This window comes from Amphibalanus amphitrite, unplaced genomic scaffold (assembly GCF_019059575.1).
Source record: "Amphibalanus amphitrite isolate SeventyFive unplaced genomic scaffold, NRLGWU_Aamphi_draft 000138F_arrow, whole genome shotgun sequence".
Classification (NCBI taxonomy): Eukaryota; Metazoa; Arthropoda; class Thecostraca; order Balanomorpha; family Balanidae; genus Amphibalanus; species Amphibalanus amphitrite.
The window spans coordinates 365,163-393,149 of NW_024881633.1; the positions used below are offsets into that span (position 1 = coordinate 365,163).

General features: G+C 48.9%; 2 protein-coding genes across 4 annotated transcripts in view; one reads left to right on the forward strand and one right to left on the reverse strand.

Annotated features, from left to right (window-relative positions):
- The window catches only part of LOC122382366 (papilin-like), a 27,369-nt gene extending 16,502 nt beyond the window's left edge, over nucleotides 1-10,867 (reverse strand). The window contains exons 1-18 of the mRNA XM_043367595.1: nucleotides 10,714-10,867; nucleotides 8,100-8,172; nucleotides 7,594-7,769; nucleotides 7,227-7,287; nucleotides 7,022-7,104; nucleotides 6,511-6,661; nucleotides 6,068-6,191; nucleotides 5,761-5,841; nucleotides 5,336-5,508; nucleotides 4,531-4,663; nucleotides 4,198-4,321; nucleotides 3,610-3,823; nucleotides 3,173-3,352; nucleotides 2,701-2,874; nucleotides 2,190-2,381; nucleotides 1,675-1,819; nucleotides 1,406-1,488; nucleotides 39-1,116 (exon numbers count right to left, since the gene is read on the reverse strand). Coding sequence (XP_043223530.1) covers nucleotides 39-1,116; nucleotides 1,406-1,488; nucleotides 1,675-1,819; nucleotides 2,190-2,381; nucleotides 2,701-2,874; nucleotides 3,173-3,352; nucleotides 3,610-3,823; nucleotides 4,198-4,321; nucleotides 4,531-4,663; nucleotides 5,336-5,508; nucleotides 5,761-5,841; nucleotides 6,068-6,191; nucleotides 6,511-6,661; nucleotides 7,022-7,104; nucleotides 7,227-7,287; nucleotides 7,594-7,769; nucleotides 8,100-8,172; nucleotides 10,714-10,739 — 3,271 coding nt within the window. The 5' untranslated portion in view covers nucleotides 10,740-10,867. The remainder of the gene's footprint in view (nucleotides 1-38; nucleotides 1,117-1,405; nucleotides 1,489-1,674; nucleotides 1,820-2,189; nucleotides 2,382-2,700; nucleotides 2,875-3,172; nucleotides 3,353-3,609; nucleotides 3,824-4,197; nucleotides 4,322-4,530; nucleotides 4,664-5,335; nucleotides 5,509-5,760; nucleotides 5,842-6,067; nucleotides 6,192-6,510; nucleotides 6,662-7,021; nucleotides 7,105-7,226; nucleotides 7,288-7,593; nucleotides 7,770-8,099; nucleotides 8,173-10,713) is intronic.
- A 1,769-nt stretch (nucleotides 10,868-12,636) lies between these two features.
- On the forward strand, nucleotides 12,637-27,689 carry LOC122382371. 3 transcript variants are annotated; one of them, XM_043367599.1, is made up of 8 exons: nucleotides 12,637-14,004; nucleotides 23,792-23,991; nucleotides 24,199-24,344; nucleotides 24,692-24,864; nucleotides 25,369-25,514; nucleotides 25,841-26,002; nucleotides 26,342-26,505; nucleotides 26,703-27,689. In XM_043367599.1, the coding sequence occupies exons 1-8, from the start codon at nucleotides 13,076-13,078 to the stop codon at nucleotides 26,958-26,960; spliced, it is 2,178 nt and encodes a 725-aa protein (XP_043223534.1). In that variant the 5' UTR covers nucleotides 12,637-13,075; the 3' UTR covers nucleotides 26,961-27,689. The 3 variants fall into 3 exon arrangements, with proteins under 3 accessions (XP_043223534.1, XP_043223535.1, XP_043223536.1); XM_043367600.1 differs by lacking the exon at nucleotides 12,637-14,004 and adding an exon at nucleotides 20,008-20,415; XM_043367601.1 differs by lacking the exon at nucleotides 12,637-14,004 and adding an exon at nucleotides 20,008-20,415 and having other exon boundaries at nucleotides 23,803-23,991.
- The last annotated feature ends 298 nt before the right edge of the window (nucleotides 27,690-27,987 follow it).

A 27,987-nucleotide genomic window follows, 5' to 3' on the forward strand; every position in this document is an offset into this window, starting at 1 on the left:
AGGGAGGTCATTCTCTGATTCGAAGTTTTTGCACTTACCCTCAAAGTCTGCACCTCCCGGATAATCGTCATACAGGCGCCCGGCGCCCAGTCCACCATTCAGGGCGTCCAGCCAGTCTGGCTGAGTGGGGTCCACAGTCCCGACTGGAGGTCGGGTCCCCGTGTCCGACGGTGCTGTTGTGTTTGTCGGAGATAGTTCATCGGGAACGGTGACATTCAGACCCGTCTCTCCCAGTGCCGAGTCTTGTGCTTCAGTGGTGGCATTTTCCGAGCTAACCCCTGAATCAGCATCGTACGAACTAGCATCCTCCAATGTATCATTTTCAGATGTTCCGATTCCGAGTCCGTCATCACTCAAAGTTGAAGTTCCCGGCCCAGCATCTTCTGACGGAGCGTTACTGTCTGTCTCGTTTCCAAAGTTCGAACTTTCCGTTATTGTGTTTTCTAAACGCGAATCGTCTGTGGAACTGACTCCGTCGGCTGAATTTTCAGTCTTGGCAGCTTTTGAGGTTGTGTTGCTCACATCAACGTCTCCAACTGTAGAACTTCCTTCTGGCTTACTCGTGGATTTCTCATCTACTAATGCAGGGTCTTCGGAACTGCTTACTATTGCACCGTTGTCTTCCAAGCTAGACCCTGCCAAACCTCCATCTCCCAGACTGCTGAAGTAATCGTCAGGAAGGTCATACTCTCCATAATCACCTGTTCCCAGACTATCAAGTGCGTCCAGAAGGTCGGTGGGGTCTGACATTCCTGTGAGATCGTCTCCAATACCCACTTGTCTCCGCCTTCTCCGTCTCCGCGTCGGCGCCTGGTCTCCTCGGTTTGGATCAGGCGGCTCTGTGGTGGGTTCCTCCGTCTCTGACAACATCTCTCCTTCGCCGGAGACATCTCCAGAGTTATCATCGTCTCCGCCTTCTGTAGACCCCTCTGCAGGAAGCTGGTCATCTCCTGAGGTCTCCTCTGTCTCCGTCTCAGCGCCGCTGGCGTCTCCGACCTCCTCGTCAGTGATGGAGTCGAAAGCGAGTGCTAGCAGGTCGTCGAAGGATGCCTGAGGTGGCCGGTATTCTGTGGGTTCTCCTTCTCCGCTGCCACTGCCTTCCCACACCGGTTCCTCCTGTGGAGAACAAATAATAATAGGTTCTTAGATTGTTGAGATGCTGATCATTGTACAATAGAGCACGAGTGCGACTAGTTATATGTTAATCATGTAATTTTACTCAAGCCCTTACATATCGGAGACTTGTATAATTAGTCATGATTTGCATCATGCAATAGTAAATTGTTCTGCATTTGAATAAGCAAACTGAAAGAAAGCGGATATAAGGCTAAAAAGATGTAACTTTTCTTTTTTACAGTGATTTTGCAGCAACTTTCCGACGTTTCGTTTACAATGTGTTTCTTACATAATCATAGTCCACCAAGCAGTCGTCTTCAGCAGAGCCAGGAATGTATGATTGCGTGGCCACCTCCAGTTGCTTGAGAAGCTCTGCCAAAACACACGTCAGCATGTCAAGCACAATGTCGATCTATCGAAAATTGACGAAAAATGCGTGCTACGGAGGTGCTATCTGAACGCTGAAAAGTGTAAACGCAATTTTCTATCGCAAATGATGTAGATTCTCAAAATGCTACGCACGGTTCGGTCAAACTAAGCTGATGTGTGGCCACTGACCTGCGTCGGCACAGGAGATGTCGTTGCAGTCCCGCAGAGTATACGGGATTGTCTTTCCGTCACACCGGTCCAGCGGCACCCGACCGGTGCCGTCCGAACAGAACACCTTTCTCGTCTGAGAGCCCTTCTCACACGAGGCCGAGCACTGAGGAGCAAACGAAGCTTTAAACCGGGCGTCAAGCCAGATGACTTATTATTGAGCAAATTTCATGCATAGTTATTGTTTATTTACTTTATGTACTTTTATGGAAAGAATTAAAGTGACTAAGAGTCATATTATAGAATATTTCTATCTATTCATGCTGTAACATAACGCTATCGTTATGGTCTTTTCACAGACCCGATTCATATCAAGGCGAAAACGGCTGCCGATCGGCACAGATCCCATGGTCCGCACTGCGACTCAGTGGCCGCCGACCGGCAAAGACCGCTGCACTTACCGGTCCAAAATAGTCACAGTCACTGACCGCCGATCGGAATTCACTGACTCTAAGTGACCGCTAATGAGCACTCACCGGTCCCCATGGTGACGAGTGCCAGGTGGCCGGGCACGGCGGCGGAGTGGCTTCCTCGCAGGCGCGAGTCGCCTCGTACCGCTTGGCTGGGTCACAGTTAGAGTCATCGACAGTAGTGACGCGTTTCTGCTCGTCCAGGGCGCCGCAGAAGACATCGCGGCTCTGCAGCCCGGGCCCGCAGTCGACCGAGCACTGGAGGGAACACGGGCCAGGGAGAAGCCATGGATGAAAGAACCATGATGAAAGATGAAAGGTTCTCCTTCATCCATGGAAAGCGATTGGAAATAAGGTGATGAATATCGAAAACTACCCAATGTAGCGCTGAATATGTTCTTGTTTCATAGATGAGCAGCCACTAAAACAGCGGAAGGTGTATTAAGTAAATGCGAACAAAAAGAGCTTGTCAATTTTAACCCAAAATAGCACTCCACAACTCGACATCGTCCTGGAGTGTTTCCTCATCACTTCTCACGGTTCACCTGCAATCTATGTAAGCTCGATCTGTACGCACCTCCGTCCACTCGGTGGCGTACCAGCGGAACGCGCAGCTGGGCGCCCCGCTGCAGCTCTGGTTGGACGCCGGACGTCGGGACGACTGGCAGAACGTGTCGTCAAACCGGTGTCCCTCGTCGTTGGCGCAGTGGACACCGCGAGTCTGAACAGTCAGGCCGCACACTCCCGAGCACTGCGAATTAAAGAAGCTCAAACTTCTGTCAGAAAAGTTTACTTATGATGGGAGTGTATAATGGAGACCAAATAAACGCAATTCTACAAGACCTAAGCTGAAATAAAACAAAATCTTATCAGTGGCTAACATAGAACGGCACGATAAGCCTTTCTACTAAGTATTCGGGCTCCGATGCCTCAGAGAGCATAAGTTTTATGACTTACAGACGGATTTATGTTTTCGAACTGGTTAACTTTATCCTTCTAAAGACATTGAGCACCCAAGCCCTTCTCCTCTCCTCCCCCAGCTGACGTACCCCGCTCCACTCCGTGGTGACCCAGTCGACTCCCTCGCAGGGGCGTCGGCTGCAGGGTTTGGTGGCATTGGGTGGCGGCTCCTCACACTCGCTGTCGGCCAGGAGCTCAGTGGTGAGACTGGTCTGACGGTGACACACCACCTGCCGAGTCCGCTGACCGTCCCCGCACAGAACGTCGCACTAGCGAGCGGGGGGGGGGGGGGGAGGAGGGGGACAGATGAGTCAGATGGAGCCTGATGTCAACTGGGTAAAGTGGTTGAATGGGGGCAGCGATGCTTATGGGGTTTGCTTGGGTTAACCAAGTCAAGCGTAGATTTTATTTATGCTGTTCATGGTGACCGGTAAATAAAGCAGTAATGGTCGCCACGATAACAAATAAAACGACTAAGTCTAGACTCGACGTCCCTCCTAATCCCTCCGGGCACTGCCGTACTCACCGGTGACCAATCGCCGACGTGGTAGGCCGCGCAGGGTCCGGCGGCGCAGGGGCGCACTTCCTCCGGCCTCTCCGCACCGGTCTCCTCACACAGCTCATCGGCCACAGAGGCGTTCACCTGAGCGGTGATCCTCTGCTGACAGGTCACCGGCCGAGTCTGGACGCCCTCCTGACCGCAGTCGGCCCAGCACTTGCTCCAGTTACCAACCCGCCAGCTGAGGAAGACAGAGAGAGAGAGAGAGAGAGAGAGAGAGAGAGAGAGAGAGAGAGAGAGAGAGAGAGAGAGAGAGAGAGAGAGAGAGAGAGAGAGAGAGAGAGAGAGAGAGAGAGAGAGAGAGAGAGAGAGAGAGAGAGAAGGAGAAAGAAAGGAAAGAAAGAAAAAGAGAAAAAGAGGAAAAGGACGATGGCAATGACGTTAGTGAAGAAAAGCATCACATAAATAATTGCAATATAACACACCCAGCTCTGACCGAGAGCGAGCGAAGGTCTTCTGCAAGAACGTTTGTTCTTTTTAAAACGGTACATATGCTAGAGCTATGACTTCCCTGGCTCGAAACAGCAATTAAAACCGTAAGTCTGAGAAACGTACCTTGCCGGACATGGCTGCTCGTTGCAGGCCTCTGACTGTTCAGGTTTCTCCTTTGGATCGCAGAGGTCGTCAGAGACCTCCTGGCCATCCTCGCCGACACAGGTCAGTTTCCTCTGGCGATCGCCTGACGAGGAAAGCAGTTATATTTATTATCTTGTCTGCGGTAATGGATACCTAAGTCATTACTATCAGACCACTACAATTATTTGACGGATGCGAACGACATGAATATGCAATAATAGCGAGCATTAAAAAGCTCCTCCGCTCAAATCTATCATCCCGAGCGCCAGCCATCTAGTGTTTACTGACATCCCAGTGAGTTTCGCTCCCTACCGGTGCCGCATTCTGCCGAACAGTCGGACCAGTCGCCGGGCTGCCATCGGTAGTCCTCCCTGCTCGGCTCAGATACCGTCTTGGGCATACCGTACCGGTACTGGATCCCGGGATTGGTGTCCTGGTACAGCAGCTGAGGGAAACAAGGAAACAAGGAAGCCAATAGTTGTGCAATAGTGGAGACATAAAAACACATTTTAGCGAAAAGTGTTGCCGCAAGAAGTCAGTCTTCGAACTACTTACGAGTTCTCGGAGAAAAGGAAGAAATTTGAAGAGCACTGTAAAAATCGCGCTTGTTTGCCGCCACCAAAGGCCCGACCACGTCTCACTTTCTGATTTTTGGGCGATTTAACCGCGCCTGATGAAGTGCTCTCTATCAACAATAGCTGTGATAGAGCAGTCTGATGACTCGATAGGCCAGTGTTTAAACCACACGTTCATGTGTTTAAGACGCTGGATGATTGATGTGTTTATGACTTAAAACTCTGTTACTCTGATGCTGATCCTCGATCAAAAAGCCGGTGTTCTTCTGGTATATCGGAAGCTTCACCACTAGACTATACTTTCATTCATGATATTGCTACTCTAACACACACAGCGTGAGCAAGGTTATTTACGCACGTTAGATACCTATATATAACAAGAATACATATACAATGATAGATGCGACCAATGTAATTTCAACATCTGGGAAAGTTTTATTTTTCTTGTAAGCAAGATAAAACATTTTTCACGGATGAATTGATCATCATGTAACGTTCAACACTAGACTCGGTAAATAGTCGCAGGGTTCGCGTTCACTCACCACCAGATACAGCGGCTCGGTGGTTGGTCCCAGGGCCCTCAGCTGCTCCGGCCCAAAGAAGCCGATCTTGTTCCTGCCGTAGTGGAAGGTGGTGCCGGCGAACTGCTGGCTAGACGGAGGCGACACACGCCAGTCGCCGTTCAGATAGTAGTGGCCGGAGATGTTCCGCATCGCTGCCAACATGTGGAGTCGGCGTACGTTATCCGTCAGCAGTCTGATCTCGTCCGGGAAATGTCATGCTGTTTCATCTTTTACTCATTCTTACATAAGAGACCAGCGAGACCAGCGTAAGGGATTGTCTCCCTATCTTGTTAAACGAATTATTTGTTGAAGTTTTCGTGATTGTTTTCTTTTGAAGTCACAAAACGTCGGTTTTCACGTACCTATCTATGTAAACAGTATTTCTATCGTCGCATCGCACTTACCTAGGTAGTTGTTCGACGTTCGGACCTCCTCGATGAGAATATTCGTTGCCCCGGCAGGGATGAGTAGGATGTCATTATATCCTGCAGCATAATAGATGTGTTATACATAAGGATATCCTTGTAATTACCGTCCAGAAATAGAAAGCTCACCGCCACTCACAGGCCAGATCGGAGCCATCAATCTAAAAAAAACTGGGACTCAGAAACAGGTCGTTTCAGATGCAGATCGAGCCTTGGGCTCTCAGTTCCAGTCTCGTCTCAACTAGTTGGAGTCGTAGTTACATTCCCTCACGGTGTGATGACCCACCTTGTTTTAGCTGGTTGGAGTCGTGCGTTCCCTCCACGGTGTTGCAGGTGCTGCCATCGCCACCACACACTCGGCATGTGTCCTCTCTCAGAAGAGAGCCCAGAACGCGGTCACACCCGGCCGGCTGGGGAGGAACAGAAGGGTCACACCGGTTCCTCAGAAGTGAGAGAAGGTGGGTCTGTAGACTCTGTACCACAACACATGACTAATAGGGAGATAGACTGTACCGCAAGACATGGCTGCCGGTGAGATAGACTGTACCGCAGGACACGACTGCCTGGGAGATAGACTGTGCCGGGGGACACAACGCCTGTAAGGTAAACTGTACCGCACGTCACGACTGCCTGGGAGACAGACTGCACCGCATTCGTCATTACATGACAGCCTGGGCGATAGACTGTACCGCAAGACACGGGCATCTAAATTACAAAGCATTATCATACCCTGCAGACTCCGTTGACGCAGATGTCGCGCTGATTCTCGCCACATCTGGTGCCGTCCGCCACCTTGGCTCGGTGCCGGAAATAGAACCGTTCCCCTTGCGGCTGACAGTTGAGCTCGCACGGATTCGCAGCCTTGGTGTACGGCACCCACCTGTCGCAACCGGTCAGCTGTCAGCCCTCATGTGTGACAGAAATCGAGTTAATTTGTTACCGGTACAGTCAAATATCTGTCGGTGTGGCTTTAATAACGCTATGGTGTAGATGGTGAGTTATGATAATCAGGCACCATACCTACGTTGGATAAGTCTTCGTGGACCTTTTGATGTTAGTGACAGGAATCAGCGGCAGTGTGACTTGTGGTTGAATTTAGACGGGATGGACTCTTACTGATATAATTATTATCGGGCATCAGTTTCAACCTTTCTGCATGAATTTCTTTAGTTAATGTTTCACCATCCGATGACATCACGCTATTTAATTTTGGACTTATATTGGCCCTTTGATACTTTACTTATAGTATTTTCCTTCGAAGAGCACATCGTCGAATTCTGAACACTGTTCTGCCCTGAAGTCCTTCGTTCCAGCTGGGCACGCCTGCAACCGGTGACACAAATTCATATGTTAAATACTCCTGTGTACAGTCCTACAGAATAGCAAACATAGCATTGATTAGCCGATACAGACCGTCAATCTCGGCTGTCTGCGGGCTGCCTCACCTGAACGTTACAGGACTGGTACTTGACATCGGGTCCGGAGCACTCGGATGATCCGTCCGGCCTGAAATCGAAGCGTAGGTCGGTCGATTTAACAAAAACAAAATAGGAAAATATCGCATCTCTTGATACCAAGAATCTAAAAAATGACAATAAGCCATATATGACCGGTTGAATCAATAACAAAAGGCATAGACTAATGTATTACGATATGAAGTAGTCTATGCGAAAGGCATTTAATCGGCAGATCATTATACATGTCAATAAGCGGAACATTTTCTTCTGTCACTTTCTAGTTAGGGGAAATTTGTACACTAAGACTCACTGTCATCTCCAATCCTGACCGCTCCTCCCAGTCGATGTCACTGACCTGAACCGCTGACACGTTCTGACCTGCCGGCTGACCCCGCCGCCACAGGAGCGCGAGCAGGGCCCATCGGGCTCCCAACTGCCCCAGGGGCCGGCGCCTCGCGACGCGTCTGCCTCGCCAAAGGCCACGGGCCGCTGACGGCGCGGTCTCCGCAGTCGGCGCAGGCCCCACCGCCGCTACAGTCGACACGAACATAGTTGGCCGATGTAACATAGCGAATGTGACAGAGACAGCTAGTGTACATGCGGAGTGATATTGACAGAATGGAGGAATCCAGTGTTGTTCTACAGCGGATCACCGAGTTCTTAGCTTTATAACAGAATTGTAATGTCTTGGACTTTATCTGCTTCCACCTGTTCAGTTGGTGCACTTTTCGATCTATGTGGCGTTATCAATCGCATCTAAATTCCAAGTGATCGTAATGTTTGTTATGCCTTCATCGATGTTATTGCGCTGTACAAAGTAGAAAATATTGTAATTCGGAAAGTATAATAAGCATAACTTACCGGTTTGAAAGCAAAAGAAGCACTTGTGCTCAGCTGAAGCTCCAGCACCAGGATGAGAAGCACGAGAAGAGACCTATCGGACGAAGCGTCAAACGAGCCGGTTACGGTTTGATATATTTTCATATAGATGTGGGACAATTACATTGGACGATATAGTTTGTAACCTGTATGAACTTATCAAGGGCATCGCTTACTGTGGATCTTTCGTGTTCATGCCTGATTTGACACAAATCGGAATTATTTTGTCTCTAGAGGGCAGCAGCGGTCAAAATAGACATTTTTTAGGAATGCTTTATCTATTAACTTGTAACACAATGATAATTGCTTGTTTACCCTTATGCAAACATCGATTTGCTGCTGCCTGCTACACATATACATTAAAAAAAATATACCAGAATATGTACCTACCATTGTTTCTTCGGTAGCCCATCGAGCCAGTTAATAAGCCAAAGCTCCCGATCTCCCAGACCACCCCATCCGTCTAGCCCCACTGTCTAGCCTAGCTGGGTCATGCACCCAATCTGCCCCATGCATGATCCACTGGTAGCCCAGCCGGAAAGGTGCCTGGCCGACTGCCGGACACTGGCGCAGCGGTGCTGGACACTTCCGGTCTGCGCCGCGTCACTTCCGCCAGAGCCTCGCAAGGATCGTCGTGATAGCGCTTACCATAGCTTTGGAGTGGACACTTGGCCATGGTGTTGAACATGTGCAATATGTAGCTTTTCTCCTCACCTTCCATTTGCAAACAGTTCTTTTGGTTTTATTTGCAATGTATGACATCAAATAAATCATTTCTATGAGGGCATGTGAAAATAATGATTACCTATTCGAAAACTCACGACCATTCATTCATCTATCCATCCATCTATCCAATCATTCCATCCATCTATCCATCCATTCATCCATCCATCCATCCATCCATCCATCCATCCATCCATCTATCCATCCATCCATCCATTAATCCATCCATCCATCCATCCATCCATCCATCCATCCATCCATCCATCCATCCATCCATCCATCCATCCATCCATCCATCCATCCATCCATCCATCCATCCATCCATCCATCCATCCATCCATTCATTCATTCATTCATTCATTCATTCATTCATTCATTCATTCATTCATTCATTCATTCATTCATTCATTCATTCATTCATTCATTCATTCATTCATTCGTTCATTCATTCATTCATTCATTCGTTCATTCATTCATTTATTCATTCGTTCATTCATTAATTTATTCATTCACTCATTCATTCATATACCTACCACAAAGGTCACGTGACAAAATGAGTCATATTGCTACCTCTGCTACCAAACGATACTGGTCTATGATTATATTGGTAGAGTTCATTACGAAATTTGCGTTTAAAATTAATTTGTGGGAGCCATTTGAACATAAAGGACGGTTTATATCAAGTTCTCGTTAGGTCGGGCCTGGGTCAAGTCAAACAAAGTCAAATTTTAGCTTTTATAGTATAGAACGGGTATTTATCCAACGCAACTCGTCATAAGGAATCCAATGGCGGGGTTAATTTCATTCGGAAAGATATCCCTCGCATGTGTAGGGGGGGGGGGGTCGGATGGACCCCCCCATGGTTTTTCGCGAATAACTCGCGTAAAAAGCGGCCGATCGCGACGAAACTTTCAGTACCCTCGCATTGATCAATTTTACACCTACCCTGAAAATTTCATGACCCTGACCCAAATGACCTTTGACCTGTGACCTCTTTTCCGAGACCATGTTTGGCCGGAATCGCGATTTCGCGTATGTCGGCTCGCATTAGCCGCGCGTTTGCAAGCTTTTCGTGGTTTCAAACGTTCAAACATGTGATTTGATGTTGCTCCCATACATTAGGGTGGGTGTCAAGGTCACCTGAAGGTCAGGTCAGGTCATTGACCTTTGGTGACCTCGGGTGACCTCGGTTCACTTTTTCGAGTTTTACATGTTTCTAGGCTAGTTTTTGAAGCTGAATTCGAATTTAGCAACCATTTGAACATTTACGAAGTAGTTTTGGTGACTTTGTAACATGTTACGAAGCTGTCAGAGGCGGTTAACACGTACTACGAATACCCGTCACGACGCCTACTGGTTGACCTGGCCTGACCTGACCCGATCTGGTCTAAATGCTTAAAGACATCATCTGTGATCAAAACTAACACAATATTCGTGATCTGCACCCCGAAAAACCCCTTAGCAGCCATACTTTACGACTTTCTAACAGGTCCCGATTTTCCCGACTTTGGTTCATTGACCTGACCTGGAAGGTCACTTGATGACCTAGGACCTTAAAATTGGGTATCATCGGCTTCCTCTCGTCACGGGCAACACGCTCGTTTTTTCCGCGAAGCTCTAGCTCAATCAGGGGCCAAACGGCAAGGGGGGGGGTCCAACCCCCCCCCCCACACATTAGAAGCTGGCAAACGCCGCACACATGCGAGGGATATAATACAGTGATATAAATGTCATTATTCGTTGTTATATAAGGAGATATCGGAAAGAGAAGACCAAGGGCGTCTCGCCGTCATGCCTAAAGGGGGCGCGAACAAGTGTAAAACTAGAATAACACACGAAGTATAGGTAGAATTATAGAAACCACAGAACTGACCTGGTGGGTCCACTACACAGCTCCATCTCGTCCCAATCAGCACCGCCTCACATTCACCCTTCAGAAAGTTACCGGTTCAACCACTCAGCACCTCCATGGCAGCCCCGCGGTCTGCGACACTGCCTGCCTCTCTGCGGTGCCGCCGTCACTGCCCGCAGCATATCCGGACCAAGACCGGCGCCCGACAGCTTCCTTCCGGTATAGGTCGGCCGCCAGCTGACCTCCAGGGTGGGCCGCTGGACAGGTCAGTGACCATCGAGAAGCAGCAAGAAATGCACTCAGCCTTCAATTGACCTGCGACCTTAGAATTCAGTGTTGTTGATTTATCTCGTAGAGGAGGTACCTCAATCAATCAATCAATGTATTCATAGGTACATCCACCATACAATGGCTCTTCCGCACCCGAGTCACACTGCGTCAATACGAATAAAAACAGATGAAAAGAGCGGGTAAAAGAACGGGTAAAAGAGACGGTGCTGACCATACGACACAACATAACACTAGCGTGCATTTTTGCATGCATTTACCTCATTTTCCCCTCGAAGCTCTTAGCCGATTTTGGTCATATACAAGAGGTCTAACATGCCAGCCAGCCTCCCTTCCCCGCTTGTGCCTCCTCTGAAATGGATGAATGATTTGATTTGCCGGTGCCGTCGAAGGCTTAATTGATCTACGGTTGCAGTTTTATTGCAGCTTTAGCAGATATTTCTTTTGAGTTGTTGCAGTAAAGTAAGCTTACAATTGCATGTTGCATATGGGATATGTTTGCAATGTGCATTCTGGCGTTTATTACGTGACCGGCTTGCTTTGATATCATATGCTATGTGAGTAAGTCATTTTCGTGTAGGTACTTACATGCTCATGCATGGGTATTTGAGATCAATTTAAATTCAACTTACGTAACCAGTCGTAAAAGAAACGACACAGCAGAACAATGGCATGACTCGGCGTGATTCGAGTTGATGGATGGTCTGATTTGAATGCAGCACCTCCTATCTGAACAATAGATCATACATTTCCACCTATCGTAGACTGAGGGCTAAGCTCAGAGGTGCAGGTTCACGAGCCGGGCACTGCATCATGAAGTGCGGCGCCTGAGATGACCGTGTCCACGTGGAGGTCAAAGGTTACCTACAGGGATCGCGTGTCATGAGCGGCAGGTCACGAACCGGTTGGCTCGGTGCCAACGCCCGCGGCAGAACGAGGCGACGTGCGGTCAGCGCCTGCTCGGAAGAAAGGAACGGAGTGATTTACTGGATGAGTAATTATTGGCTATTTATTTTTTCCGGTGTATTGAATGAACTGATTGATGTCAAGCACACGTTGAATAGATAATCGATTTCCATTTAAACAATATTTGCTCGTCAAAATGTTCTATGCCTTAGTGGCTATTAATGTATGTGTACCTCTTAATCACAACAAGTACTATTCAAACAACACTTTACGGTCGTGATTTCGTACCATACTTACATTCAGGGTGCCTTCGATGATTGATTATAATTGTTCCAGATGTTGCGGCCATTTCTTTTCAGCCTTCTTAGCGACTTTTCAATGCATTGCAGACATTGATTTCCTTTACAGTCCTACAGCCGTACGATCAAAGGTCATAAAAATCGCAAATAATAAATCATATTTGCATCAGTTCCGCCTCACTCATTCTAAATTGCGACACGCGGTCAGCCTACTCATCATAAACCAGCTCACGGGTGACACCTCTCATCACAATAACCATGACCACATCACTTACTCCAATCTTGCAGCTTAAATTGCTGCTCTCACTGGAGTGTTGCCGAGTGCTTCGAGCCTCCGCTGCCGTCAGCAAGGCGACTGGGCTGCGTCCATGACCGTGGGGTCCTTTGGGGAGGGGTTACCCCGCCACCACCGCCGCCGCCGCCGCCGCCGCCGCCGCCGCCGCCGCCGCTCATTGCAGTTGGCTGGGTTGGCTGCACCGTCCGGCCAGCACGGCGACTGCACGGCGGCAGTACGACAGCGGCCGTGGGGCCGGCCTGGTGCGGTGCGGCGCGGTGGCAGAGCTAGATGTGCATTGTGCGCTGTAGAGTGGCAGTGCCACTGTGAGTGACCGGACTACCATGTAGCTCGGTGGTGAACGTATAGTAAACTCGCTGATCCGGTTTGTAATGAACGGTTTGATGACTCGATGCTCAGTGCAGTGCCCACTTCATTTATCATCCACATTAATGTGAAGCAGCATTTTGATGGGTGACGGTGTTTTGACAAGACGTCAAGATGATTGACAGATGTCTGCAGACCCGTCAACGTTGGTGTTAACGTTGTGTTGACAGGGGTCAGAGTCTTTTGATCGTGCTGACGTGCGGCTCGTGACATAAGACAAACATTATCCATGATGATGAGTGGTTGTCGAGAGGCCGTAACCACTGAGGACACGTGTGTCGCTGCTTCTGTGAAGCCCCGTCAGTGGGCGATGCCCTTATCCGTGCTATCCATGGCACTATTGGTGGTGATGACCGTGGTGACCCCGGTTCAAGTCAGCGGTCTGATCCCGCCCCGGTATGACATGGCTCAGACACGCTGGTGGGAGAAGTCTGCCGTAAGACCAGCGTCGTCTCCACAGCAGACTACCAGGTACCGCGTGTACAACAGCGCAGGGCCCCTGCCGCCCTACTCGTTCGGCGTCGGCTCTAAACCGTCCTGCCGCTCCAATTCCAACTGCGCCAGTTACCGGGCTTCGTCAGCGTTTCCGGGACCCAGCACGGTGGCCGAGTACGCTGATTCGACCAACACGGCCGGTCCCAGGCCGCCGGCGGAGTTCCAGATCAACAGTGTCGGTCCAAAGCCGACCCCGGGCTATCAACCGGCAGTCAACACAGCCGGGCCCAAACCTCCCCGGGACCCGGTGCACAACAGCGTCGGGCCGAAAATGCCACCGTTCGTCTCAAACAGCGTCGGTCCCAAGCTGCCTCCGGGATACACACAGCCGTCGGGCAGCGACGGAGTCCAGACGGTTCCCTCCAGCTCTCATGCCACCACCGGCGTCGGCCCAAAGCCCCCGCGAGGCTACACGTTCTCAGCAGGACCAAAGTTGGGCAGGAATCTGTTGCTACCGACCACGCCTGAGCCGAGCTCCGTGGCACGGGCGTCAGTCCGCGGACCGGGCAGCGCGTCGGCCCACGCTCACGCCCAGGCGCACGTTCACGGGCGCGGACAAGACGGGTCGAGTGCACGCGCACACGCCCACGCCCAGGCTGGACACAGGAAAACATGGGAACATTTCGAAAAGGAGGTTAAAGCAGCCGGCAGACTCAAGTCCAGGTGAGTTTTTCTTGTAAATGTGTTTGGGAGGGTTCGCATGCATTGAACGCTATCATGATATCATGAAGCGTGTCGAAAAAGTAGTACGAAGGGCGTACGTCGCACTTGTAACACGGGTCACGCAACGTTTGCACCGACAAACCTGTGGGCTATCGTTGGCTCTCAGGATGTCTTCATGCCAGTCACACTCACAACAGATTTAGCAGAGCTTATACTTCATTAGAGTCTAGCGTATGATGAGACGTAGGTAGCAAGTATCTGTCGATTTCGAGCTAGTGTCTGTTCATGTTTCTATAATGTAAACTATGTTATCTACCCATGATATATTGGCAATTTTACGTTTGTACAAAAAATGTCGTTTTTACAGTTTGACGTTTACAGTCAGTACGTTTTTACAACAACAACAAAATGCTTAGCAAAACGTTGTAAGGCGCCGTTCCTGCACTATCCCGTTGAAACTTGAAACAGCCTGATGTGACTAACAAATGCCTACAAATTACGAGCAGAATAACACTCAAGAGCCTTGGTTAGACCTGACAGGCTAGTCGGCAAGAGTCTTAGTTGAGCCGCTCTGGAACTTCCCAACTCTTGTCGGAGACGCCCTTGTCTCTCCGCTCAGGAAGGTGTCTGAACTGAAAAGTGGAGTCACCAGCCGCCGCCGACGCCTGCCTTTGATCTCAGCGCTCGTGGCCATGGCTTCCCTAACGACTCTCTTCATCACCAAGCTTTCAGACGCGTGCTCAGCCAGACTAGGCCGTCGGCCCGCCCCTGGCCTCGCGTGAATCACCCAGACAGTTCTCTGGTCATTCAGCGGTGTGGCCGCTGCCAAATATACAAACGTTCCATGCATAAAGTGGAGGTGCGTAAAAATAGCGCCTGCCTTCGTTGTGAGGCGGCCAGCTCAGGGTGCAGTTCTCGGGAGCGGCTGGCGGCGGGGGAGATGTGTGGTGTCCGCCCACATCACACGGCTGACCGCTGGCCAACGGCGCGGCGGAAGGGACGGGCTGGAGCTGGAGCGGGGAGCAGAGAGGCGCCCCGGAATGAGCCAGAGCGGCGACAGGACCATGCCAGGACATATGTCAGTGTGTTTAGTTTTCTGGCATCCGATAATATGAAATATCATCTTATTTAAACAAACTTTTTGATTCATTTTAATTATTTTGTGACTTATTTTGCGATAAAGTTTGAAAAAAGCAGTATTGATTTGCCTAGCGCTAACTTATTGCAGCAGTAAGTAAAGGACGCCGGCTGGCTATCTATCATGTTACCTAAGTCATCGTACAACATTAGATAATCTCGGGTGCCCACTTTATATGAAACGGTGACGGGTGACGATTGATAAATATCAAATTTACCAATGGCATGGAAGCTGATTGGTGCGTATACGTATACGGTTTATATAAGTAGGTATGCGATGTCGGGTATTCAAAAATAAATATTTCACCTGTCGACCACGCCTCTCTTTCAACAGCCAACTCATAGCTCAGAAAAATACTCGACATTTGTAATCCATGCCAAACTTCAAAGGTAACATTTATTTAATTAGCTGATCTACATCATGATCTCCATCATCTGCATAATTTCCATTTCAGATTCATGTCACCATTTGCAATGTTCACGCCGCCCTTTGATCACGACCTGCTCACCCAGCCATCAACCTATGAAAAATCCCTAATTTAGGCGTCCACCAAACATGGTCACACCAATATGGCGGCTCCGCCCAGCGGTGCCGGGTCATGACACGGCGTGAGGTCCTCAGACGTCAGCCCGGCCGCTCCCGCGGCTGTAGCACAATGCCGGCGACGCCCCGGCTGAGCGGCCGGCGATGACTGGCCACTCGCGCCGCCCCCGACCCCGGACGCAAACGAGCACCACGACCCGGGACACTGAATATGGAGTACCGCTGGGAGGGTAAGACAACCGGGGCGGACAGCGGAGGACAGGGCGGACAGCGGACAGGGCGGACAGAACTAGACGCCTTCGAACAGAGACAGACGGAACAGGACACTCCAAGTATATAAAGTAGGACTCAGAAGCAGCGTTTCAACGGCTCACATCATTAGACAATAGGTACGACAAGCATCTGTGATCATCCCAAAGCCAGCTGCCCGTAGTGAACTGCAGATAGGCTCGAGTGCAGTGCAAGCGTGATGCAGATCGGCAAGTTTAACGGATGGTGATGGACAGATATCAGCTCCCAGTCATTCAATGACATGGCCATCAATCTCCTGCAATGGCCTCCACCAATCTTTATCGATGTCGGTTCGCTAAAGATTTCGCATCCATTTTACAAGTTTGATCAGCTGTTTTCCATCTCCGTGAAATGCACGTTTACAATAAATGTTACTCAACGCTTTGTTATTTGCTTGGCTCCGAGATTGAACTTAGATCAATTATCGAGTCACTGGTCATGGTGTTTGTAGCGCGTGACACACCAGCGTGTTTTGCGGTACAGCCTACCTTTCCAGTCCGCTGATGGTCTGTGTGGGAAGTGTGCAATCGTTCTCCAGTCAATTCTGCAAAGTTCAACTCACTTTTGCTTAAATATATTATGCCTAGATGTAGAATATTCTTGCCGCTATATTCATAGCCGTCATTTGAGAATGGTTTTACGCGTGCTAAAAAGATAACATGCTTTATTTCACGTGCGTATACCTTCCTACCGTCCTCATGAACAGCGACAATCAACTAAAGCTCGGCTGTATATTGGATGGAGTATTTATTGATGAAATGTCACCAACATATCTGTGCACGAACTGGAAGCAGGAACGGGGGTAGCTAAGGCTTTATCGCCCATCTCGACTGCAACGGCGTTTTGCAGTTTGCATCATGTGAAGACGCTCTGCAAGGGATGATCTCACTGCAATCACGTCTCCCCCCCCCCCCCCTCGGCCCGTTCTCTGTCCGTTTTCTGTCTCCATGTCGCCGAACAAGACCAACACCATAGTTCACACCAGCCCAGTATATGCAAACACCAGACCGGACCTGGCTACGGCCTTGGTGAGTCACACTGCGCCCTAAGCACTGGCGTGCACCGACCGACACCCACGCCCCCCCCCCTCCCCGGACACCTCTACCCCCCCCCCCCCTTATTGACGTCACCTGAGAACGCTACCGCTGGGAACGACATAAGCCCAACGAAAGCAGCACAGCGCTGGCACTGTGCCAGAAGTGGTGCGCAGCTGATTCCTGACACCAAAGGATTGCGTGATGTGCTTTGTTGTGATCTGCGTGACATACTATAACATTGGAAGTGGGTGTACGACTGCTTTGTTGGGTGAAAATACGGGTATTTTCCTGGGACTCGTAGGCATGCTTATCTCACATTGTTATTTTGTGCCGAGAAAGCTCCCGTGGCGCCGCTATAGACTGGCAGCTGAACATCTGGCAATCACGCGGGTCAGTGACCTGTCGGAGCTCTGTTTGCAGCATTGTGTGCCGCTCGCTTGCTGCAGAGACCATTCCAGTGCAGAACATGCCGATTAACAGCGGGCATGTTTCTGCACACGACCTGTGTCTGGCAGGCTGTTCTGCCAAATGGGATTTTGTAACATAAGAAAAGGAGTTGAGGCCGTTGATGTATATGAATCTACACAATTAATCAAATTAAAATTCGTCAAAAAATTAATCGAGAAAGAAGTTATAATGTTTTGTATTCCATCAAAAGTGAGGTCATACGATATTGAGAGAGAAGCTGTCGTCTCCCCGCCGTCCGCTGCCCGTGGCCCTCCAGGACGCCGTCAGTCCAGCCCAGATGTCTGACTCTGCTATCTGCCGGCCTCGGGGTGAGAAACTAAGCCGAATTAACGAGGCAGACGGTTAGTGTTGGCTCAGCGTCGAATCTGCCATGGCTGAAATAAACCTTCATCACTTTCACCCGGTGAGATTCAGCCAGCGACTTCTGTGGACGGAAGACGGAATATTTTTAGCTCTCCCGTCACCACGGTAGATGCCTGATAAATGCCGTAAAGTGAGATACTTCTGAAGGAAATGGATCGCAGACATCAATATGGCGATATTCAGTTGACAGGCAGTCATCTTTCTCGTGTGTCTGCTGAGCCGTCCGAGGGTAATTCTGTGATCGATGGTGGCTGTTTAGACTGGTAGCGGGGAACTCTGCACCAGGACCGCAGACGACTGTTTTGGCTGCTGTTTGCACGGTAGTTAGCAACCAAACAGCAGCGCCGTGATATCAGAGTTGAGGCACGTATCGATGACACGGATAGATTGGCTATTTGCTTTCAATCGATCCGTTTCTGTCCGGAGTGGCGAACTAACGGCAGACGGCGGTGAAAATAGGAAGCGCCAGGCTTAACATAAAACGTCGCTTTGAGGAGTTCAGTCGACTTTGCTTATTCAGTGCATGCTTTCAATTTGCAACTGCATTGCATAATTAAAAATAAACTTTTCAGTTATTTCATTAGAGGTCCATTAGCAATGACTTTGCATCGATTTTCACACCCGAAATGTTACCAATCGATCTAAAATAAATACAACTCCAACTCGCACTTTGTACTTACCAATACACATCGCTTACATCCGCCTGTATGTACGTGTACATACCTTTACCTGCCTTTCACCAAATGAGATAATCTTCCGATTCCATCACTTGATCGTCCTTCATTCCTATGGAACTCCCCGTCACTGCTTGCAGTTTTCTGAGTGACGTATGGGACTCTGCAGTACTAAACCCTGCTCATTTGGTTTGCGCGCTCGCTCTTCGCTGCTTATGCGAGCTGCCAACCTCACCCTCCGCGCCCGTCCCGGGTCCCGTGGGGTGCCCCGGTGCGTTCTGTTGCCAACCGGTAGTGTATTGTGGTGCCGAGTGGTGCAGTGGTGCCGCACAGGTGATTAGTGGTGCAGATGGTGCAGGCTGGACCCTCGGCGGTCCATGTAGCGCGCCCCGCTGGAGTTGGTGTCGTGTCTCCGAGTGGGGAGTGGGGAGTGGCTCCACCCTGCGGGTTGGTCCTGCGGGCGATGACCGTTGTCTTAGCACCGCACCCACTGTCATCGGGCCGGGGGAGGGGGAGCTCGAAGGGCGGGGCAGGGCACTGTCAGAGTGTCCGGCGGTGCAGTGGCGTCTCTAGGGACCGTTGTCACCGCTCCTTGCAGGTCTGACCCGCGTGCGTGGGATGTGGTCGCCGTTAGTCTGACAGCACGACCTGTCCCTCAGCCGGATATGGGTGAGACTGTCTGCGGTACAGCAGTAGAATCGGTCGGAGCTGAGTGATCGGTGTCTCTGGGAGCGGCCGACAGGGATTAGGTAACAGTGATATAGTTATTTGGCCGTTTCGTCCGTTAACTGATTAGGTGTTCGGCGTGACACGTCACCCGCCAGGGTGGGTAGTGGGTATCTAATCGTGGGATCACGGATGATCGTGGCGAGAGAAAAGAACCGGCACACTGCAAACGAAGAACGACCGTATCAGGAGCGTTGATGTAATGCAATGGGATTATCCACCACGAATAACCAATTTGTGGCTTTAGATTCCCATCTTTCCGAACTGACTCGACAATCAGCGATCGAGCTCTCGGTTCAGTTGACATCCCACCCTGTCCCTATCCTTATTCAGTCAACAGAGCCTAATGAATGTGATATCGGACATAAATGTGATAAATGAATAATGATCCACATGATACGACTTGCCCTCATTAAGTTAACTGCGCATTTATGATCATAAGCTCGGCATAAATCAAAGTGTGTGTCAGAGCTACCGACAACTAGTCAATGCACGTCACAAACGATCAAAAACTGACGATGTTCCATTGACAAGTGTTTGTCACGTTTGAGAGTGTTATCCAAATGCTTTACAAGCTTAGTTGACATATGTAGGTATTTAGGTACACTGTAAAAAATGCTAACAAACCAGTTAGTTAATTCTTCAAGCAAAATCTAGTATTAAAACACACGTTGTTGCAAAAAACGGGTCAGATAACACATATGTTTGCAACCTAACACCACATCCATTTCATCGAAGCAGAAAAGCTAACATCATTGTAAGCCGACAAATATTATCCGTGCAAACCATGCCGTGTTATTTGACAAACATGTTTGTTTATGCTTCCTTTGCCTTTTTTTCTGGATAACGTGTTAACTAACAAATCAAACGCATGTTGTAACTCACAATCTTAGTTTTCTTACTACCCTTTTTGTTGTAGCATTACAAAGACCTTAGTTAATTGAAAAAATCGCCATTTTGTGCGCCCCTCTGCGCCCGCCATGTTCAGTCTGTGCCAAGTCAGAGAAGGGAGAGGACGTGTGCGTTGTGAAGGAGCTGAGCTGTGGCGTATAAGTGTTGCGTGTGGAGTATTATATAAGGAGCTGAAGTGGTGTTAAGAATAAGAATAATAAGAAGTCAAACAGTGAAATGATATGGACTGTTGGACATGGCTTTCATCCTTACTGGTATGGTGAGTTATTATGGGAAAGATCAGTGCAGATATTGCTGGCGTTTTAGTGTGGTTTATGTCGATAGGCGTTATCACAAGTGTATTCGCGGCCATTGGGGCGACGTAAGAAAAGAAGAAAACAACTGGCCCCAAGAACTTTAAATTATCAAATAGCATGCACCTTTTTCTTGATATGTAGAGAATTTACCATTAATTGTTAGAGAAAATTGCATTTAAAATCTTCCATTTATGCTTTTTTCATCGTTTGCACAGTATGTTCTTTTACTAAGCTAGAAACACTAATTAGAAATAGTTCCCGCATCATCAAGAACAATAGGGAAGACTTGAAGTGAATACAATAATCTAAACGGTTTTGTAATCCATGAGAAGACACTTCTAAAATTGCCAGTAGAAATATTAAAGGCAAAAGTTCAACTTTTTCGCAAGACGGATGGCTTGTGAACCTATTCAACGTGTGACAACTCAGCCGGTATATCGTCGCCTACAGCCCAGCTTTCCCTAGTGACCGATAGAGGCGCTGCTATCGATGTCCGCCCGTGCCGCCTAACGTACCTATGTCACTCATTTTCTTTTCAATTGAACCTCCAACCAGGCTTTAGAGGGTCTCAGGTTGGAGACACTGTTCATTTATTGACTGTTAATTGACGTCTATAAGTACATATGACGGACTGAATTCAATGAGCATGTTGCACACTAAAACCGCATTAAGCTTTGAACAAGAAATTAAATATACCTAATTTTTGGTTGGGCGCTCAACCAGTGAACGCGGTGAGGTGCTGTTTTATGCAATTCCTGTCACTGCAACCAGTTGTCAAATAATATTTTTGTAGACACATGAGCCACCATTGTTCGGTCAGGGAATTTTTGCCCTTTTGTTGCAATTTAGTTTACCCATATCGACAGAAATGAACCATTCTCAATGTTTTCGTGATACGTATTTGGAGCCTGTATGGTGTCATGGCTGGTGCGGATTCCTGCAGGCTGTTTATAACGTTGCAGGTGTGAATCAGTGCAGATTTGTCACCACGACCGGTGCAGATTACCGACTGATTTATGACGTTGGTTGGCATGAGGTTGGTTGCGTTGCTTTATTCGTTGGTTTGAATAAACATCTTTGTGTTTAAATACTCGTCTGTTTGATATTTTTTTAACATAAAAATTTCGACGCGTGTCGCAACACGGTGTGTGAAAACGCACAACATGTATATATACTGTAAAACATATTTGCACGTTTCGAGTCATCCTGGCAAATCTCACTAACCAAATGCGTGAAAACTTTGTATTTACACACTGCATCCCGAAGTTTATAACGCATTTGGCTAATGATATTTGCCTGGATAACATGTGCACGTTGTGCAAATCTCGGCAGAAGCTTGTGAAGCTTACTCACATTTTGCGTGTAAGCGTGTTTTCTTCTGTGTGTGTTATGTAACACCGAAGTTAGTTATCCTGCAACTAGGCGATGCCTAGTTGCATGATAACTAACTTCGGTGTTACATAACACGCACAAAAGGAAACACGCTTACACGCAAAATGCTAGTAAGCTTCACACGCTTTTGCCTAGTGAGATTTGCCAGGATAACTAACTTTTTAGTTACTTTACACGCATAATATTAGTACATTGACAGGTAGATATTAGTTAAGTAACACGGTCACACGCAAAAGGCGTGTAGGTCAACACCACGTCGAAAACTAATGTCTTAGTTTCATAACACGTTTTTTCTTAAAAGCGTGTTATATAAAACACGTTTGACCAGTAGATGCGTGTAAACTTTACACGCTTTAGGTTAGTGAGATTTGCCATGATAACACGGAAGTTAGTTAACATTTTTTACAGTGTATGCGAAATAAATCCATCATTCGCCCGCAGTGACCTTGTGTGTGTTGACGGTTGGCTCTTAAAGGTAGTGTGCCACTTTCAAATGATTTCCCATTTTATTTTTCCTAGGATAAGAAGCTTCTGTTTTTACCTAATATCGCAAAAAAATCAAAAATGGGCCTAAAATAGTGCTTTTTTCGCCTAAAAGTTTATCGGTTTTTCGATATGTATAAGTAACAACTGTAGTGGGCTGACCTGCAAACAGGCGTCGGCAACAATCGCGAATGCGGCGCACATGTGACAATAAGCAAAGGTCATTATAGAGTTACGACGTACGGGAATGAGTTATCAGCTGTCTAATCGTAGACATCACAATGTCGAATTTAAACTGTAAGCCTGCATTGGTATTGTTTCTTTAATTTGGCTGTCGAACATTAATTTATGGTTTGAAATATTATTTTATGTAAAATAATTTATATGAAACAGCCGTCTCTAAAGTTATGACCCCATCTCACCACATGAAAGTGGCAGAAATGACAATGATCAGCTGACGCATTTTTCTTGGCCGAAGTCAGAGCGCGCGGCCCGACGCACCACCACCGCACCTCAAAGTATGAGCAGAAGCTGCGCCCAAAGCCAGGGCCCCGGTAACGTGAGGTAGCCGAGTCGGGGCGGCGTGCGCTGACCCAAGCCGGGGCCGCGGCTTTGGGCGCGGTCTACCGCATCCCCGGGCAGCCCCGGGCTATCACATGACACCGAGAGGACGCGCGGCCCCGGCTTGGGTCAGCGCACGCTGCCCCGACTCGGCTACCTCACGTTACCGGGGCCCTGGCTTTGGGCGCGGTCTACCGCACCACCTAACAGGCGTGTTCGAAACCGCAGGAGATGGTGATGAACGGGTTTATCGAAACTTGATTGGATGAGCCTATCGGTAATAGCGATTTCATTGTGTGCATTTATTGTCCATAGTGTTGTGAAATGTGGTTGGGGTACGACCGACAACCCGTCGGGGCGAATTTCGCACTGGGGTACTCAAAATTTAAAGAATTTAAGACGTTTCCATGACTTTTGAAGGTATGGATAGTTCTAAAAATCCGGTTCTCCTTATCTAGGCCATTAACTCCATACGGTCCAGGAAAGCTGGCACACTACCTTTAAGTGCAATAGCATTAGCATTATGTGGCGTAGTTTAGTTATAGCGGCGTAGGCGGTGGCTCCTCGACCATTGTGGCGCGGGCCCGACCTCGGGCGTAGGAACCGCGACGCCCGTGGTTTATGGCGCGGCCCCGAATGTCAGGGGCGTGGCCCTGCGCGGCCGGCGCGGTGCTGGGTCGCCGCCGAGAGGCGGTCAGTGTGTTGGAGTCGGTTAGCGGGAGCGGACGCAATAAAGGAGCGTGCAGGTCTGAGGACTGTTGGCGTCGGAGACAACAACACAACAATTACATAGATATGCTGAATCATGTCAAGAAGAAAACAAACACTTATCTTCGCTTATCCCGTGTATGAATTTATGTCATACCATGCGCACATCTGTATCTCTGTTTTCCATTCCCCCAGCACTACGTTAGCAAGCGGCCCTCCATGCGACGACTCGTGTCCCGAGTACCAAGTAGTGTCCCGTACCGCGCGGTACGAGGTACGACTGTACCCGGCCATCATCTGGGTCAGCTACGTAACGGCAACAGAGAACCGTCTACTGGCGGAAATGGAGGCACAAGCCGGGATAGAGGACTACCTGGAGGGCCACAACAGCCGCGGTGAGCAGGGAGAGAGGAAGAGAGAGAGAGAGAGAGAGAGAGGGAGAGAGAGAGAGAAGCCGCAGATTTAAAAAAGTTCATTTTTTTAGACCAGGCACATGGCACAGATAAAGCCGCAGATTTGACCCACATACATTGCCTGGCGCCTATATCGCGTCATGCTGAACGACCTCCACATGTGACCTGTGCCTCACCATCTTTTATCAGGCGCTCGCCTGCGTCGAGGCTACCCGACGTTGACCCAGCTGCAGTTTTCGCCGGGTCACAGCTCCGGTCGGCAGCCCGGTGGTGATTTCAGTGTTTCCGTGCCGCTCCTGGCCGAGACGGACCCGCCCCGCCCCAGCACAGATCAGGTCAGTACGTAGATAGGCTACGAGCCCTGTCCACCGGCTGTGGCTGCCTCATCAGACACAGGCACAACATTGAGCTGTATTAAACCGTTATGTGAAAGATGACCCCGATCAGAAGGGTAAATTTGGATAATCAGAATCAAATGTTTTGATAGACCAAGACGCTGGAGCATTCATGCTGTGACTGTGACATTAGCATTAGAACGTTATACCTAGTGGCAATAATTGTAGTTATAGAATATAGACATCGAATAGTTATTGCCGATTTCCTGATTGTAGTGGTTCTTTAGTACAAGATAAAAGTCAGCGCTATTTTTTGTGACACATGCGTTTGTGGCGCCCCTTGTCAGGTGGTTCTGGACTCGGTCGACCAGCAGCGAGTGTTCGTCATGAGCTTCAGGGCACGACCCTGGAAACTCACTGACCGGTCACTGCGCATGCGTACAAGGAGGTTCAGTCGCCGACTCCGGAGACATGGCCAGACGTTCCTCGACGAGTATTTCTACCTGGCAAAGTACAAAGAGTAAGTGTATAGCAAGAAAAAACTGAGGTTTTATTGGAAAAATGCATGCGAAAACCATCATGCTTGGACTCCATTGGAAGCATCGCAATTCACAATGCATATAGAGTATGTGGCGCAAAGAAGGCAATCTCGCTATGCGGCAATCGCAGTTCCAATTGCTTACAATACCTCTATATTGGGCAGCTACGCCTATTCGATGCTGTACCGCACATCTCTATCATTCATTTCTTGCCAATAGATGTCGCCCTCGGCAGCGCCTGAATGGATGCTGTGCCGCAAGGCATATTTACCGCGCGCTAGCGGTAAGGTTGGGTGGTTGGCAATTAGAATGGCAACCAATCGTGGTGTGATCGTGTGATGAATAGTGGCATAAAGACTACAATCGAAAAATTAAATGCGCGTCATTGTCGTGGTAATTGCGCAGTTTTTCCTTCTCTCGAATAGGTAGAGTGCTTTCTTTTTTCGTCGGCTAAGGCCTGTCCATTTCTTTCGCTTTCGTTTCAGGTCCAGCTCGGAGCACCGCTCCTACTACGAGATTTGGCTGTACGGGACTCCCCACGAGAGCACCCACCGGTTCCGGCCGATGGGGAAGCGCCTGTTGGACCGGCGCAGCAACCTCACCATCGCCACCATGCGCAGACTGTGTCGAGGTGTGTCCTGCAGAATGCAGCCGTCTACTTTCGCCGTCTGTCTCAAGACCTCAAAATATCTGTGGTATAATTTTCACGTTGTGGCACAGGCACTCTGTTCCGCATCGCCAAGTGTCCAAATAAATTTTATATATCGCTATGGAACGTTTACACAAACTCATTCTTCTTTGCCTTGTGTTCTGATTACATCATGAGCCGTTCCCTGATATAATGACCTCATATGACCATAGAGCTGACTTTGTATGGCCTGGTTTGACTCCATCTGATCCCGTCTGACTCCTTCTAACCCCATCTGATCCCTTCTGACTCCATATGACCCCTGACAGGCCGCGAGTGTCCTCGATTTGAAGTTCTCGGCGAGTTTCCCGACGGAATCCAGAAGCGGCACTATTATAACGCGGCGTTCGCCACCTCACGCCTGGACCGGTGCGAGTCCAGCTTATCGGCTGTGTGGAGTGGACTTCTGCCGCTGCACCTCTACCGGGAAGGTAGGTAGAGGCATCACGTGCTTATTGTATAATAGCAACAGAAGGAGTTTCAGTGACGGTCTTTCATGACATATTTACTGGCAAGCGAAGCTTCCATATTCTGCAACTTTTACAATACAATCATTTGCAGTCCCTGGATTCGAGTGTATTTTAATGTAAAATATTCATTCATGCGACCACTATTCTCCAACTTCTAATTGTATTTTATCGGGAGGCAAAGTTATCGTGATGATAAAAATTCCCGACCCATAACGAAATGCATTCATCCATGAGTGATGTGCGTGAAGTGTAGGTGACAAAAAAAATCGCGGCCACGAGTGTCTATCTCCATCCTTGCAGGGATCAACACGCACCTGGAGCGTATCGAGCCCACCCGGCCGGCTGGCGTGCTGCGAGTCTGGCGGGAGGAGGCGTCCAACGGTACCTCCGTCTGTCACATGACGGTGATGGTGTACCTGCCACGGCGCCTGCACCGCAGTCCGCCCAACACGGGCATACACGCGGTGAGTGCCACACCAAACACCGACCATACACCGAAAGTCACGCCACGAGTTCCTCGTCAAATAATGGCAATCTGGGAGCTAAGAACAAGAAAGTGTGCTGGGAACTCTACTCGCATAAAAGGCTGTTCCGGTGTTAGTGCCTGCGTCTCGTTCAGACTCAACTTCGTTTTATGATGAATTCCCATTCCCATTCGCAGCCAACCGTCGGTCTCAGCTACATCCACGAGCTGACCGTCTACGTACAGACGGCCGGTGACCTCGACCTGGGGTCAGATCACCTGGACCGTCACGTGACCGAGTTCCACATGCGCCTGGACGAGCTCGGCCTCTGCTACAAGAGCGGCGAATACTTCATAGCCGTGTATGACGATGTGCAGCGCTACCACGGACGAATGAACGAGCTGTGGACGGTAGCCCAGCGGTGTCCACAGTCGCAGGAGATGGATGCTCTGTGAGGAAACTGTACAGCTCCGTGATCTGGATACTCCGTGAACTGTGAACTGTGGGGCGGGTATTGACACTGGAGTGTGGACACGGTCCACAGTGACATGAGGGACGTCACTCTGTGAGCCAGCTTGTCGGTTGTCTGAAGTGAAATTCGCTATCCTGGATGTGTAAGGTGTATTAAGGCTCTGCTGTCGATGGATGCTGGATAAACTCTGGTGACTGGTCGCGGCCTGGAGTGATGAAGGGATAGGTTGATGTCCGTGGGATGTGATGATAAAACTAATCCATTACTATCGTCACTTAGTTTTTAAACTACACAAACTACTCCTGTACAGTTCTAGCTCAGCTTTTACATGATAAAGAAGTAACGAGTCATACGTAATGTATGAATTATGATCAAATAACCGCAGGTTGTTTGAAAATTGACAACACTTTTCGCTGGAATTGTTTTTAATTGTATGACCGAAGCTGAAGAGTGCTCCGAAGCCAGTTGGATTAGTGAAATTATCTGGACACGATTGTGGATGACTTTAAATCGTAAAATGTTGATGAGACTGATCGGTTTACTCTGATGATTGGTTTGCTTTGATGCCACTGATGATGTTGCGATGAGGCTGTAGCGTTGCCGGCATACATTGATGGCCGCTACTTGTGGTCATCTTATTACGGTACGCATGGCGATATATGGTGGCGTTGAGGGTGTTTGGACTTATGAATGTTGATGGGCTTGGCTGAAACGTGTGACTTTGTGATTGGTGAAGCTAGGAACATTGCTGAAATGACAGGGTGTGTTCAAGTTGGTAGTAGTTAAGACCCGCTGTTTGTCATACGATGGGGTGGCTATCAAAGCATACAAAAGCGCAGCGTACAATCCTCAAAACATACAAAATCGCAACATACAACGCGCAAAACCTACAAAACAGGCCAGGTAGGGGACAGCCCAAACGTACAAAAGCGCAGCGTACAAAATCCCAACGTACAAAAGTTTACCGTCCAATGGGTAAAGCGTACAATGGCAAATCAAACAATGATCAA

Bases quoted from the DNA above. Each gene is read 5' to 3' on its own strand.
- LOC122382371 (XM_043367599.1), top strand. From the start codon at position 13,076: ATGATGATGAGTGGTTGTCGAGAGGCCGTAACCACTGAGGACACGTGT. The intron at 14,005-23,791 runs GTGAGTTTTTCT...CCATTCCCCCAG, and splicing joins GCCGGCAGACTCAAGTCCAG to CACTACGTTAGCAAGCGGCC. The intron at 24,345-24,691 runs GTCAGTACGTAG...GCCCCTTGTCAG, and splicing joins CCCGCCCCAGCACAGATCAG to GTGGTTCTGGACTCGGTCGA.